Source organism: Sinohyriopsis cumingii, chromosome 1 (assembly GCF_028554795.1).
Source record: "Sinohyriopsis cumingii isolate HCF-2022 chromosome 1, ASM2855479v2, whole genome shotgun sequence".
NCBI lineage: Eukaryota > Metazoa > Mollusca > Bivalvia > Unionida > Unionidae > Sinohyriopsis > Sinohyriopsis cumingii.
In genome coordinates this window covers 60,438,349-60,455,691 of record NC_142961.1, presented here as the reverse complement: position 1 = coordinate 60,455,691, position 17,343 = coordinate 60,438,349, and the positions used below count along the sequence as shown (strand labels likewise).

The following is a 17,343-nucleotide window of genomic DNA, read 5'->3' as shown; positions in this document are numbered from 1 at the left end:
TTTATTATACAATATAGTGGCATAGATTTGATTTGACTTGACTACCCTTAACTATGCAGATCACACTGGCACTTTGGTTGGATGGAATTCAAACCCACCCCCACCCCACCCCACCATGGCAAACATCTCCCCCTCACAGCAAGTACTCTGACTTAACTAAAAATATGATTGCTCAAGATCTTAAAATGTGTAATTTATAAACCTTTAATTGCTAACAATACTAATAGGTTGTTGGCAAAAATGACATATTGATGTCCTTATCAGATAAGTGTGACAAATTTATGAGTTATAAAAGTTAAGTAGACTTCATTTATAAGTGAAATACCTAAACCTGTATATAAAATACTAATCAATCATCTATTTGTCACTTATAGTTAGCTTACCATATATACCTGCTTAAAAGTCGAGTCGAAACTATGAAAAACAAAGACCCAGAAGGTTTATAGCATAATTCACCTGCAGATCATGTTGTTTGTTCTACTTATTAGTCCTAACAAACTGCACAGACCCAGATCTGCCAGTGCATTATGAGATGGCAGATTCATGTCTGTGCAGTTTGCAGTTAGACTTTTCTTATAAGCAGTACAAACCTCTTACAAGTGATGAATATAAGAAACTTATAAGGCACACATGTTATTTTCACAGAAGTGTGGCCAAAAGCCAAGGTATCCACATTTGTATGGGTAACTAGCTCTATGTTTTATATTGGCACTACTCTCAAATATTGAAACTTTATATATCGATATGCCAATATGTTAAATTTCAAAGAATAGTAATGTTTTCTTATTGAGCCATTATTAATAGATATTACTTATCCCTCATCTATTCTTTGGCGTAATGAATAATATTGGCTAAACCTATCAGTCAAACAGCCACCACTTTCCTAGTTTCCTTTATATTTTTGGAACTATTAAGGATCGGTCAGGAATTTTGCATCTGAAGTTGAATGCTCAAAGTCAACATTATCATTATTTAGTTCCTCAGTGTGACACTGCTGGATACAAAAATGTAAAAAGAAGAAATGCACTTATTTAAATAAAAGACATAAATAAATATAAAAACAACACTGAAAAGGTGCATGATGAGAACTGGTTTAGAAGTGAGACAGCCTTTGCTCTGATTGGGCTATTGTTATAAACAACATAAATGGCAGGCTATTTGCAATATAATGTTTTTGACTGTGTTGGTTTAACATCATCTTTCAGCACATGATAGGCTCTATATAGCAGCCAGTATATCAAGTGGAAGAAGAACCCAGGACTACCCCCAGGAAGAAACACCAACCCACAGAAAGCTACTAGCAAGCTTTCTCCTATGCTATGTTGACTGAGCCAAGACTTGAACCCACACCAGCTGAGATGAGGTGTGACTGATCTGTAAAGGGAAATATCTAAGACCACACTGAGGGCCCCTAACAATTTACACTATTGTTTATTTAACATAAAGAAATAAACTAATTATCATATTTAAATACTGAATATTGAAAATATGATGCAAGCTGATTTGGAAAAGTAACATAAAGTTTGCTTTATTGATGAGAACTGACAGAACACCAGTAGGCAAATGTAGGAGTGCAACCATCAAACTGTGTCAAAACCATCTTTATGTAAATGTTTGATCCACAAACTTTTCCAGGGAAGTTTATGTTCTTTCACTTGCATATGAGAGCCCTTATTATAACAAGTACATTCAGCCTATATGAGATTCTTCCCTTATGCAAAAACATAAAGATGACAAATGAGTAAAGAAAATGATCCCAGACAAAAAAACAATATAACAATAAAGATGAAGACTCAGCAAAATAGCTTTCTTTTACCTATATACTTCTTCCCTCCATACGATATAATTCGACATCTAAAATTAAAATTCCATGCATCAACATAAATAACTGAATTTGCATTACTTTTACAAAAGATGTTATTACAGCCTTCATCTACTGCATTTACCCATGCATTACATGCACTAAAGTGCAAACAATGCAGACACTTGCAAACTTTCCACTTCATAATGTTTGTCATTACAATAGCATCTATGCTGCTTCTTTTAAATAATGCAGAGCTCTAGAGCAAGGTTTCGCCAAATGAATATTTTATTCCATGGTTTGGAACTAAATGCATATTTAAAAATTCAATGGCGTATTTTGTGAACACTGCAAAACAAATACTTCTGATATCAGCCTTAATGATCATGACATTTATTATGCCTTTTTCAAATGTTTAAACTGGCTTGGTGACCAAAACTATTACAGAGTGTGTTCAGTATTATGCCTCTATTGTGAGTCTGTTCTCACAGTAATTAAGTACTATCATTTCAAACATTCATGGAACATCAAGAACTTATGCCAGTAGCATGGTTTGTATTGATCATATGTGCCCCCAAAGATACAGACTCTGCTTATGACAGAAACACAGGACAAAGTGCTTAAAATCTAATTGTGCATAATTTGAACACAATATACATTTCCTTTATGTATTTTGAGTTATTTTGTTTATAAATCAGCGACTACATGTCATGATTGTTCTGTCACTGTTTTGCTAACAAAAAACAAAAATTAGAAAATATTCTTATTTTCATTGCTTCATTAATCATTATAACCTGCATATTTTGAAGATAATGATTTAAACTTCAATACAAATTCAACTCAGATAGCAAACGGTGTCTGCAAAAGCAATTTTAAAATTCCAAGGCAAATAACACACAAATCTCACCTCTAACATCAAACTTTGAGTAGTATGCATCAAATACCATTTTCACCACAAGCAAAAAGTGCAATGTTTGCATTTGATTCTAAATCTTGTGCTATTTTATAACCTTTCCTGTATTTGTTTCCTTCTTGATCTACAAGTAGACACAAATCAATTTACACCAACTTGGTAGTACTAACACTAGCAGTAAATTTTTTTGTACAAATACAAAGTTTCCTTATAACACTATTGTGTCACTTTTCTGGGTCTCAGACTAATGGTTTTATGTTGGTTTCTGACCAATTTTTTATATATGCTACTGAAGCCAAACATATTAGCCTCTGACCTTGTTTGTAAAGATAAGACCAATAAAGAAGTGGCACATGGCAAGTTTCATCCCCTAATCTCAATGGCTCTATTATTATAGAATAAAAACTGAAAGTATGAGAAAAAACTCATAACACTGAGACATAACCATGACCTTGAAGCTTTGACTCCCAATATGGTATGCAATACACTTGCTAATAACGATGTGTAAGTATAGTATGTTTCATCTCCTAATCACAGATGCTTCTTAAACTAGATGGTGGAAAGAAAAATCGGGTGGAAAACATAAAATACTGATCCATAATCATAACCCAGTAGATAAAATTCACAATGATACATAAGTTTATAAAATGTCATCTCTAAAGCTGAAGGCTCAACGTTTTACATCAGAAACACTGACCTTGTCCTTGAAGATAGGGCCACCAATGTGGTAAATATCTTTCAATGATGATGTAATAATTACCAGTCATCACTTCATTTTCAACAGCACTTAAGTAATATACTAGAATGGTAAGTGTGATGGAAAACATAAAAGTGTTAAGTCATTGCTCTGACTTTGAATATGTAATCCCCAATATGGCATGCAATATACCTTCCATTAGTAAAGTATAGAAAATTTCATCCTTTAGTCTCTTATAGCTCTAATGTTATTAAGTGGAATGAAAAAAGTGTTATGGATGACTACAAAAAAATTGAGTGTGACACTGACTTTGAAAACAGGACCTCTAACATGGTACATGACACATTCTAATGATGTATAAGTACTGGTTTACAAAATGTCATTCCTTAATCTTGAATGGCTTTAAAGTTAAAGTGGGTAAGTGTGACAAAAGCTTTTAATATCGAACCACGATGTTGACATTGATGACATGGTTCCTGAAAGAGATATGAACACACCTTCTAATGATAGAATATTGGTATACCAAGTGTCATCCCTTAATCATAAATGGTTGCAGAATGATGGAGAGAAATAGAGATACATCTCCCAGCCATTTGTGAAAAAGCAGGAAAAAATTAGGGGATGACTTTTGCCCTCCCCACTCCCTCCTTCTGGTAGGATGGGATTCACTTGGAGGAAAGAAAGCAATCCCCCACTCCCGAAACATTAAGTGTAACATGTTGGTCAAATAAAACAAGATTTAGAGTTATTGACTTGGAAAAAAACTTCTAGACTGAACTGACACCAATGACAGCTTCATGATTGCTATGTTTTACATTTTTCACAAAAAGAGGCAAGACAGAAAGTACATATCATGTTTCTCCTTAAAATTAACAATTAAACTAACATACACAGCTATTGAAAACCATAAAAAATCAAGAGAAGAAATAATGAAAAATGAAAAAATGTATAAATTGGAAATTAAGATCTTACAATGATCCTTTTTTCTACAAAAATGTATGTTAAGAGAATCACTTCTCTCTTTAGTTTCTATGTGTGTGTGTTTGATTTTGATTTTTCACATAGCTTTTAAAACATTTTCAGTCATATCGCTACATTATCGGCAATGTGGCAGTTTATAGTGATGTCTAGCACTGGGGCATCATACCACAGACATATAGCATGAAGTCCCACCCAGTCATTATGCTGAAACCAGGCTCACCAGTCTTAAACTAACCTGTTATTGCTGAGTGCCTAGCAAGGCAGCTGTTAGTACTATTTTTATGTCTATAGTATGACTCGGCCTGGTTTCGAACTTGCGACTTCCCACGTTCGAGGCAGATGCTCTTTAGTTTCTCATAATGGTAAAAATGATAATGTGGTATAAACAGGATAATTTTCTTTTTAAAAAATCATAAAGATGTACCGTATATACTCGCGTATAAGCCGAAAAATTTAGGAAAAAAATAAGACCTGGAAGAAGGGGGGTCGGCTTATCTGCGAGCCAAGGTTCAAGTCTGAAATTTTTAACGCTTTTTTCCGAAGATGAGATCACATGCCTAATGATGCCACATGGCTCATAAGATTTGCGCTGTCGTGAAGTGAAACAAATATTTTATTTCTAACTTACGTGGTAGGATAATGAATGAAAAACATGTTTTAACGTATTTACGTCTATCTGACAGATGTCCATCCACCAGAAAATGCAGCCATATGTGTTATTTGAGCCACGGTGGTGCGTGTATTTTTCAAAAGAACCGCCATATTATTAATCTCCAGTCAAGTATTTAACCCTCAGCTAATCAGTAATCATTGAACTCTACGGTATCGTACAAATGCACGCTAGCTTATTTTAGTGTAAATATGAAAAGAATCTACGTAAAAAAATAAAAGAATTTACGATCCTGAAGGTATATACGACAAACATTTTGATCGAGAGTAGAAATACATGTATGATAGTCTTAAAGGAACAATATCAAGAGGATCCCTAGGGGTTTGTTGCGCGCACGCTTAGGAAGGGTAAATAACAGGGCAATATACGAGTCAGCATGAATAATTGTAAAACAATATAATTTGTGGAATTTCTTTGACAGGTGTTTTAGAAGTAATCGTCAGACACAGTTTATATACTACTGCTGTTTAGTTATTAGTAAAGCAAAGTGGTTTGTTAGCAGTTGAGTGTTGTACAATAGCTACCATATGCTTAATCTGTGGTAAATGCCTCAGGGATAATATGCAGAGATCTCGCTAGGATTTAAAACTAGGAGTCCATGACTACTGTCCTATCTGAACTATCAATGCTAGCAGCTTTAGCACTCTTCTGAATCTCGTTACAATCTTCGTTAGTTTGCCGTTTAACCCCAAAATACTTATCCAAATTACGAATGGTATTTTGTCTAAGTCTCAACATGTCTTGATTCTCGTGCATTACTTATTCCGATACATTCGGAAATGAATACAGTAACGAAAGCTTAAGTTGATTATTTGATGTACTTTTATAAATGACCACATGTCCATCTCTGGGTCTTTCTGACTCTGAATTCAATGACTGTAAATATCAGTACATTTTCGCATCCGGCTGCCAGTCAAACAAAGCCTTTGATCTTGCCACACAGCTATTGCAGCATGTTCTTTTTTATGTACTCTTATAATGGCAACATGTATGAACATCAAGGGGTCTTTCAGTCACTGAATTCTGTCATTGTAAATATGAGCATAGCTAATTAATCATCACATTTTCCCACAAAGCAGGTGGCTGAAGCAGGACTGGCAAGTCTTTGAAATTTGCCGCACACCTATAACATGCATACGGAGGACTACCGCCTCTGGGATTTTCTGGGTCCCAGATCAAAAATTGGCGTCCAAATATGCGTAATTAAGTGTTTCCGAGATCTCTGATAGTTTTGTTTTGTTGCACAATGCCAATGACTTTACTAATCAGATATATTGTTTAATGAGATATGGTTGTGAACATGGTTTCTGCTCAAAGTTATAAACTGTCACAATGCTTGAATAATGTCCACGCTGAAACCAATCATATTTTGATCAATTGAATCACACTATCGGATGAGCATGATGACAATGACGATGTATATGATGAAAGCACGCCCGTCACAGAAGCCGAATTTCATGAACTGTTTGGCCAGTCTGATACAGAGCCAGATTTTGAAGGATTCTAAAAGTGATAGAACTTTTATCATTCATGATTTTAGAATGAGGATTAATTAAATTTCCATTAAGACTTAACACTTTAGAATTGTTTTTATTTCAACATATAAATTAGATTTCTTACTTTCATTTTATTTAATAATGTGATTTAAATAAGCGTATTCAGAACTCACTTTGTGCATCTTGTGATGTACCGGTAGTCTAGAAATTAGTGGTCAGCTTATACGCGGGTCATGCACTTTATAACAGTTTTACCACTTCAGTTTGGGGGGTCGGCTTATACGTGAATGGGCTTATATGCGAGTATATACGGTACACTGAATATGTCAAGAAACAAGTGTTTCAAGGCTTCTCTTTCTGTATCTTTGTCCATATTTAATGGCACAAGAGCACATCTTCAGTCAAAACTGGTTAGATCCTGAGGCATTTTAAGTTGATGAAATTTGTATATTATTGATACTGGTGGCCATATTTGTGTGTTGGATCAGCATTACTTGTATCATCTTAAAAACCATTAATTCTTGGAGTGATTTCTGTCAAATTTGATCAAATTCTGTTGAGTGGTTTAAGACAAAATTCATTTTATGCTTTTCCAATTTTTAGTAACATTGTCTATGACAGATTGTCATGATTTGTATCAAATTGAAAGTCCTTACATCAGTATATCAGTATAATTTTTGTCAAATTTGGTCAAAGTCTGTTCAGCAGCTTCTAAGAAGAACATGATTAAATGTTGTCCTATTTTAGGTAATGGCTGCAGATTGGCATCATTCATAGGAGATTAAAGCCCTTTAGTCCAGGATGCTTTATGTTAAATTTGGTCAAATAATTATAATCCTTTTTGAGTCTTTTTAAAGGTTTTTCTATTTTTTTACTGTAATGGTGGCCATATTTGACTGTAATGTTTGGCCATATTTTATAGTGCCTTGGTGTCGTTTATACAAACCTGAAAACCACTTCAGCAAGTACACTGTCTGGTAAATGTGAAAGCCCTTAGGGTCAGGGTGCTTTCCATAAAATTTGGCCAAACTCTGATAAGTGTTTCTTGAGAAGTCATTCTTTGCACATGTTTTATACTTAGTTATGGCAGCTAGTTCTGGATCAGCATCATTTGTACAAAATTTAAAAGCTCTTTATTCCTTAAAACTTTACACCAAATTTGGTCATATTCTGTTGGGTGGGTTTTTACAAACAGATGTTTAAAGGTTATTTTAGTTATAGTAACAGCACCATAATTTGACATCAGATTGGCATCATCTGTATTAATCTGAAAGGCATTCAGGTGAGGATGCAGCTGGTTAAATTTGGCTAAATTCTGCATGATGGCTTTTGAAAAATCATTAAAAGTATTTTTTAAATATTTGTATTAACAGTAGCCATATTTGATGGCTGACTGGCATCATATGAATAAAGTTTGAAGATCTTTATCCCTGCAAATTGTGATCAAATTTGCTTGAGTTGTTTTTTCAAAATTTTCTTAACGATTTTATATTTTTATCAATGGTATCTGTAAATGATGGCTTATAGTCATCACACCTCTCCCCTGATAACTTGAACCCAGATAACTCAAGAAATGGCTTTATAACAAGGGGTCAGGCTTTGAACGCATTTTCTTTACAAAATAACCCTCAATATCTGTCCCTATTTCTTGAACGTGAAGAAAATCACAACAGAAACTAGTAAATTAAACTTTGATATATCGGTCATTTTATTGTGTAAAATGGTGGTTTGTTTTCAGAAATCTGATTCAACATCATGAAATTTGCAACTTTTAATAAGAAGTCAAATCTGAGAAATTTGTGTTTAAGATGCATCTTTAAAATTAGTTTCAATGCAATTATCATAAATGCTAATATGCCTTCTTCTATTCAAATGTGGAAAGTGCAAATCTACAGTCACAGTTATATATCCACAAGTGTTTCTAAAACCTAATTAAGTGCTGACTGTTTTGATCTCTGATCTGCAAAAGTGTTTTTGTATTGTTACAATCAAATATAAGACCTGTTTTGTATTATCAGATTAATTACATCTTTTGTAAAATAAAACAAGGGAGTGGAACAATTAAAAATAATATTAAAAGTCATGCAAATCCTCCCTGTGTAAGAGTTAGTGGTCATGATAAACTCTTTTCAACTGATATTTGAATACTGTTGTAAACATTATCATGTAGGTAACATAATTAAAGTATCAAACATTAATTAGTGGTTTATCCTACTAATTTTCAAATGTGATCAATGACAGCAATAGAAGCACTGTGAAAGGAGTGCTTGGTGCATGAAAACATTGCTTGACAGATATGGTTCATTATGGAGAAGTGAGTTCCAAAGTTTATACTGAACTTAAAATTCCCAAACTGGCACTCAGAGGTTTGCTCATGGATGACTGAAATCTCATTAGTACTTGCAATGAACAGAGCAATATTACATAAAGACAAGGTTTTGGCACTGACTATTGTTCTTTCATTGATTAAATGTCCCTAGTTTTTGAAACAAGGAAATCTGGTTTTGTTGTGAATCAACAATAACACTCAAATATATCCAAATTTACATACAAAAAGTAATGCTGTAATACACAATGTTTTCATAGGTACACATAATTTGTCTCAAAACCTCTTGGGGTAATATTCTGTTAATGATCTTTAAGAGTTGGTTATCCAAATAAAAAGGTAATTTATACAGAAAATAAAAAAACTTCATTAGAAAAAGCATTTCAATGACACTTATTCCCAACATGAATATAAAATAACATGCCATGGTGCAAGGGTTATTGAATGAGAGGTGCATTTGTATAAACATGAAAGGTCTTTCACTGGGATGCTTTCTGTCATGTTTGCCCCTATTTTGTTAAGTGTTTTTTTGAAAAGAAGTAGTTTTAAGGTTATTATATCTTTAATAATGGTGCTCAAACTAAATTAGGAATCAGCATCAAACCTGAATGACCTTGATGCCAAAATGCTCCCTTATAATTAGGTGCAAATTGGTCTAGCAGCTTTTAAGAATTTGCGAATAACACCTGTGAATGGAAAACAGATAATGCACAATGGGTGAAGGGCCTGACCATAAAAAAATTAATGTGATGTATAATGGCAAAATATTTATGAGTGCTAATTGGAATGGAAGGATTTCATTTGGAGTGTTGACAAACTATGATTAGCAGATGCTCTTTACTTACTGTAAAATGGGTATTAAATAGACAGTATTTACTTTGTTACTGTGAAAAGAATGCCAGGTATACTTAGCATTTGTTCTGTGGTATGCGTGTGGGGTAAAATAAATTGTCCTGTACACCTCCTGTTGCATTGATGTGTTGAAAAGAGACCTTAGGAGAATGAATAATAACAGACACAAACATAGCATCAATATAGCAATTTTGTGCTTTCAAAACACCTATACCCACAAAGCAGTACCATCACAAACTGGCAAAAATGGGTGCAAAATGTGTCAAAAAGCTAAATATTGAACCAAAATTTAACAAGTAAAAGAAATCGTTGAAGAACATAATGCCTGTACTCTTTGATAAACAGGATGGATATATTTCAATACTTTTAAACAAGACAGGACAATAAGTTCATTTACAATTTGCACTGGAAGTGTGAAAAAATCTAATCAGTTCATCTACATATTAACATATAAGTTTCATGCAAAATCTTATTTCAAAATCTCATAATATGTTTTCTTGACCAGATGAAAAAAAAGAGATAGTTTTCTTATTAACTTCAAGCAATAATCTTATGCCACTGATATGTATTTGCAGGCAGATACTAATAATGAACTTTCCTTCATATGTTTTCAAAAATATATTCAGTACTATTTCAAGAGTTAAAGTGTTTTATTTTGCTTATTTAAAGCACAATTTACAGCTATAGTGGTCAGGATGTCTTGTACAGTGATGCAGTGAAACACCACTACAACATACTTTGTTATAACATGAATTTAGATATAACAGTCATGGCATGGCTCCTGAGATTTTACATTAATTTCCCCATTGCTTGAAGCTCTTAAAAGATTTAGTACCAAAATAAATGACCTTCATCCACACCTGTTGATACTAGTTTATCACCTGCATTGTCAGGAGCAGTTTTAGTCACTGCCATGTACCCCATCCCATCACCTTAATCATTTTTATTTTGGAGTCAGAAATGCAGATACCAGCTCCAGATCACTCCAATATACAAAGGTCATTTGTCATTGTAATATTAAAGTTCCATCTACAGATGAACTGTTGTCAACCATAGACTGGAACACAACCATCTGAGTTCTAGGAGTGGAGAGATTTGTTTTGTAATCAAACATATTACTCTCTGTTTTTGCTCTGCAGTAGTGCAAAGTTACAGCTATAAGACTGAGCTTCCTTGTCTTTTAGAGAATGACTCAGCTATTTTTTTATGGATATCACTCTTTACTCAAATGATTTACTACTGAAGTTTGTCCGGGCAGTTACATACACCTGTTGAATTGGTCATCTCAAGTACATTATAAGACCAATATCCAAGGTTTCCTATATGAATTTTAGTTTACATATTTTTCAAGGCTAAATACAAGTTTATTGCTAGAAATTCCAAATGTCTGATTCATGCATTTTATTTTCAGATTAAAATCAGACCCTTTGGACAAGTCAGGTAAATAGGAATGTTTTGGGAGTTACAGTGGTTCATAACTTAGTGCGAGAATTATGAAGAAATTAAGTTTTGGATTGGAATGAATCTAACCGAAAAATTATAGAAATTAATTTTGTTTGTGCCCATTTTCAATGGAATTAAAATTAAAAATACAATGAGATCGAATGGTGAGTATATTTACTATAATTATTTACACTTTAGTTGCCAATTATGTTATATATGTGTATGTAGGTATCAATGAGTGGTTCTTTTGTTTTAAATTTGGGCATGGGCTTTCTAGCTTTTTCACTGACACATTATCCATGTGAATACATTATCTTACACCAATTCTGTAAAACTTAACTCTAAAGTGAAAAATGTTTTGTCCATTTTTAATTTTACACTGAAAAAAATACATACCATTTCTGTTTGACAATTTGAATAGTGTTCAACTGTTGTTAACCTCACTCCACACTACTGGTGCACTGCTAAATTCTGTACAGTTCCTCATTCAATTTTCTCAGAGCTACTCATAAAGCATAGTGACATAACATTTCAGTACATTTTGCCACTCTAATCTTGTCAAAAAACAATGTAGGTTAGTATTTCCAAGATTTGTCTATGAGATGACAACTGGAGATGATTTTTACATTGTAACTGGAACACCACTGGCTCAGAAGTAGCGATAACAATAATTTCAAGCTAACCAGCATAGTGGCCATATTGGATGATTGTGTGAATGGCAATATTTTCATTTAGAACTAACCAGACCTCGGGATGAATGTGTTTGTAATGTTTCAGGGCAGACCTTGTTGCTTAGGAAGAGTATCAATAACAAACTTGTGCTAATGGACTATGGATAATGGACTATGGATAATGGACTATGGATAATGGATACCTAAGATCGTTAAGTTCATGACAAAAGACAGAAGGTTAAGACTCTCAAATTACATAAAAGCTATCAATATTTTAAGAAATGTATTTGAGTGCTTGGATTTTTTTTTATAACTCTGGCAAAAATAGTTTGAAAAAGACCGAATGTATGTCATCTAATTAGATGAAAGTTGCGAATGTATGACATCTAATTAGATGCATGTTATGAATGTATGACATTGAAACAGATGAAAGTAATGACAGAATTCTAATCAAAGCAAGAATCATAGCAACAATATATGGATCATCATAAAATAAACAAGATGTAGATGTAACATGTGTTTTAAGTATAAGTTTTGGAAAAGAATACAAGTAATAAAGGGTTATGAAATCTCCCACCCACCCCAATGTCTGCCATGCAATGATATACATAATCTACAAAGTAATCTGTAGGTTAATTGCTGTCAAGTAATAAAAGTAAGAATTGTAATAATCACATCCATCTTGCCAATTAGAAATCTTCACCAGACTCTATCAAGTCCTAGATAGTCAAGTAATAAAAGTAAGAATTGTAATAATCACATCCATCTTGCCAATTAGAAATCTTCACCAGACTCTATCAAGTCCTAGATAGTCAAGTACTAAAAGTAAGAATTGTAATAATGACATCCATCTTGCCAATTAGAAGTCTTCACCAGACTATATCAAGTCCTAGATAGTCAAGTAATAAAAGTAAGAATTGTAATAATGACATCCATCTTGCTAATTAGAAGTCTTCACCAGACTCTATCAAGTCCTAGATAGTCAAGTAATAAAAGTAAGAATTGTAATAATCACATCCATCTTGCCAATTAGAAGTCTTCACCAGACTCTATCAAGTCCAGGATAGTCAAGTAATAAAAGTAAGAATTGTAATAATCACATCCATCTTGCCAATTAGAAGTCTTCACCAGACTCTATCAAGTCCTAGATAGTCAAGTAATAAAAGTAAGAATTGTAATAATCACATCCATCTTGCCAATTAGAAGTCTTCACCAGACTCTATCAAGTCCTAGATAGTCAAGTAATAAAAGTAAGAATTGTAATAATCACATCCATCTTGCCAATTAGAAATCTTCACCAGACTCTATCAAGTCCTAGATAGTCAAGTAATAAAAGTAAGAATTGTAATAATCACATCCATCTTGCCAATTAGAAATCTTCACCAGACTCTATCAAGTCCTAGACAGTCAAGTAATAAAAGTAAGAATTGTAATAATCACATCCATCTTGCCAATTAGAAGTCTTCACCAGACTCTATCAAGTCCTAGATAGTCAAGTAATAAAAGTAAGAATTGTAATAATCACATCCATCTTGCCAATTAGAAATCTTCACCAGACTCTATCAAGTCCTAGATAGTCAAGTAATAAAAGTAAGAATTGTAATAATCACATCCATCTTGCCAATTAGAAATCTTCACCAGACTCTATCAAGTCCTAGATAGTCAAGTAATAAAAGTAAGAATTGTAATAATCACATCCATCTTGCCAATTAGAAATCTTCACCAGACTCTATCAAGTCTTAGATAGTCAAGTAATAAAAGTAAGAATTGTAATAATCACATCCATCTTGCCAATTAGAAGTCTTCACCAGACTCTATCAAGTCCTAGATAGTCAAGTAATAAAAGTAAGAATTGTAATAATCACATCCATCTTGCCAATTAGAAATCTTCACCAGACTCTATCAAGTCTTAGATAGTCAAGTAATAAAAGTAAGAATTGTATTAATCACATCCATCTTGCCAATTAGAAATCTTCACCAGACTCTATCAAGTCCTAGATAGTCAAGTAATAAAAGTAAGAATTGTAATAATCACATCCATCTTGCCAATTAGAAGTCTTCACCAGACTCTATCAAGTCCTAGATAGTCAAGTAATAAAAGTAAGAATTGTAATAATCACATCCATCTTGCCAATTAGAAATCTTCACCAGACTCTATCAAGTCCTAGATAGTCAAGTAATAAAAGTAAGAATTGTAATAATCACATCCATCTTGCCAATTAGAAGTCTTCACCAGACTCTATTAAGTCCTAGATAGTCAAGTAATAAAAGTAAGAATTGTAATAACCACATCCATCTTGCCAGTTATAAATCTTCACCAGACTCTATCACATTCAAGATATTCAGGGACCATACTCTCTTAGTTAAAAACATCATAACTCTGTAAGATCACAACCAAAAATACTGTTTACAAATTGGACTCCTATATGTTAAGGACATTAACAACAACATATTTCAATCTGCCCTGTCTCTTGTCAGTTAATAAGCAAGAATAAGTGATATACATACAAACATATTGATCAAGAATAAATGGATACATATAACTGCATTATGCTGGGGTATGATAAATTCTTCAAAGACTTAAACTTGCTTGCATTACCACACAATTACACTTGCTTATATTACCACACACTTAAACTTGTTTTTGTTATCAAAGACTTAAACTTGCTTCTAATATCACTGACTTAAACTTGTTCCTATTCCCCCAGACTTAAACTTGCCTTCATAACCACAGAGTTAAACCTGTTTCTGTTACCACAGACTTAAACTTGTTTTTGTTATCCATTAGAGTATTGATTAAGAAGGGGCACAATAAAGTAGCTTACAGGTTTAAACGTGCTTCTGTTACCAGTTAGAGGATCAAGTTTCAAAATTTGTTATTCATCCAAAAATGCCAGATTTAAAACAAGGTAGCTCTCAAAGTTTAAACTGCATCTTCCTATCTGACAGTATATTGGCTTATCAAATATATTGAACTGAAAATCACAAACTGTACCTGACCTACTGAACCAAACAAACTGTACCTAATGTGATAGTATGTTAGCTTGTTAAATATACAAAAACAAATACAAACAGAAGCACTACCTCAATATAATGCTATATAATGATTTAAATTATACATGTAATTTTACAGCAATTACATCAAATGAGACCCATGATTATACCTGCCTTAAAACAGGAAACATGTTATAATGAGGAAATGCTGTACAAAGTTTGACACCAAATGTCATATTTTCAAGCAATATTTTTACTGTATAATGACTGAAAAATTGAAACCACTCAAAATTGCCAAAGATATTATTTAGCTATGTTACAAGAATTTCACATCAAATGAATGAGGTATGTACATCACTGCACACAAGTGTAGAAATAAAATGATATGAACCTGTTTAGTAATACCTCCTATTCTTCACCAACTTTGTTTCAATTTCCAGGTCATCAAGAGAGCTACTGAGGGATGATAAATACGGAGATTGTCGACCAAATCGCTGAAATAATAAGCACAAAATCACACTTGTATTTAAACAATAATAACTTCATTTTGTAACATAAGAAAGAACAGATAAATTGAGTATTGTCAAGTCTGTGTGGCTCATATAATATATATTCTTGTACATATACATATTTTCTGCAAAACATTTTGAATTTAAGGATGAAAAAATTTCATTAAAAGTTTTAAATATTCAACCAGTTTAATTTTCTCTCTGATAAAATAAACTTTTTGTACTAACAGATATGAATTAAGTCCTCGTTTTATCAATATTAGGTATCTAGAATAATGTAGAAATCAAGTTTTCAGATTTAAGTAAAGAATGAAGGCAAAGATACTTTATGTGGATATTGATGCTTGAGTTATTGCAACGTATATTGGTTTGAATTTATGAAATATTATTTATACACCAATAAATGATGCCTGGTGAAAAGAATTAATGTCAAAACATAAATAATTTTAGTTTAGAAAAAGGAACCAACAACACCTGTCCATCAAATACATATAGCAATCATCTGAAAAGGTGTTACACAGTGCAGACTATGGCAGGTAAATACATTATAGGTACCCTTCTTATGACCAGTCATAATTACCAGTCATAATTACAGATTCTGATATACAGTCAAGATAAACTTAATACTCCTGAAAATTACTGCCCTGGAAATCCAAGACCTTGTTATCACATACATGTCCTGAAATAGACTATTGAAAAGGAATGAGAGATATTGTAAGATTGTAATTGTACATTACTTTAAGATGAAAAAAGTTCTATTCTGGACAAAAATTATAATTTTCTATTTCAATACTTTTGTGAGTGCTACTTTCTGATTTACTAATAATCAAATTTCTGACAGTTGTTGCTGTTGTTGGTGTTGTAGGGTTTAACGCCATTTTTTCGCACAAGATAGGCTATACATGGCAGCCAGTATCAGTAGTGGAGGAAGAACCTGGGAAAACCCCGGAAAGAACCACTGACCCACAAGAAGCTACTGGCAAGCTTTCTCACATACCCACATTGGCCAAACCTGAGACCTGAACCCACACAGACAGAGGTGAGATAGCAATGATCCGTAACGGTGAGCACTTTAGAAAACTCAGCCACTCAGGGCCCAAATTTCTGACAGTATTATGACAATACAACTGACACCCACAAAAAAAGTGAATTCACAGTGTGTTTTAGACAAAATATTTTCCAACGTGGGTTAAAATGGTGAAAAGTCTTGTGACTGAAGATTCAAAGAATTAAATTATTGTTGGTTTTATTCCATAGATGCATCACCAATTTTCAACAGTGAAACCAAAAATTACATGCCATTCTGTAACTGACAATAGTGTAACCACTAATACTAAGTACGGCAGTCACAAAACAAAGTAATCCTAGTCTTTGACTATTACCTTCTTTGCATTATATAAATTATATTGGAATTGTTCTGTGACCTTATTTCTTTAAAGATTAAAAATAAAATTGAAGCACACAATGCATTTTTAAAATATAAAATACTCTGTACTAAAGTAGTTAAATTACATACTGGAGAAATGCTACGATTAAGAGCTCTCTCAATCCTTCTGGACACTCTTTCTTGAACTGGGCCATCAGAAAAACGAGAACGGTAGCTAGGTGTGTACAAAATTGGGCTCACTGAGCGAGGGCGAGGAGGTGGGATATAAACATTGGATTTTGATGTTAGAGCTGCCACCTCTTCATCTGTTGAAGAAATAAAAATGAGTATGACTGAAGTATTTAAATGTACTTAAGAGACAATGTAAATCACAATTACTATAGTATGGTTCATGGAGTCACCACAGTATAAATAAGGTCAAATTATAATGAACAATGTGAAAAGCAAGGTTGTGTAAGAAAAATTCTTTCATACAAAATTAAATATCTAAATAGGGTGTTTAAATATATGAATTAAACCATATTTAACTGGATCAGCAAAAATTTAAATTGAGTGAAATAAAATACATTGGCAATAATATTTAGGCCCTTTAATTATACATTA

At 33.0% G+C, this 17,343-nt stretch overlaps 1 protein-coding gene across 7 annotated transcripts in view; it reads right to left on the bottom strand.

Moving 5' to 3' along the window:
* Positions 1-17,343, bottom strand: part of LOC149806952 (spermatogenesis associated 6-like protein) — a 99,898-nt gene that overhangs the window by 24,976 nt on the left and 57,579 nt on the right. For 5 of the 7 annotated variants that reach the window (XM_089960059.1, XM_089960065.1, XM_089960077.1 and 2 more), the window contains exons 11-13: positions 16,870-17,045; positions 15,250-15,338; positions 2,812-2,838 (exon numbers count right to left, since the gene is read on the bottom strand). In XM_089960059.1, coding sequence (XP_089816185.1) covers positions 2,812-2,838; positions 15,250-15,338; positions 16,870-17,045 — 292 coding nt within the window. Of the gene's footprint in view, positions 1-2,811; positions 2,839-15,235; positions 15,339-16,869; positions 17,046-17,343 lie in introns of all 7 variants that reach the window. The other 2 variants (XM_089960070.1, XM_089960103.1) reach the window with 2 other exon arrangements.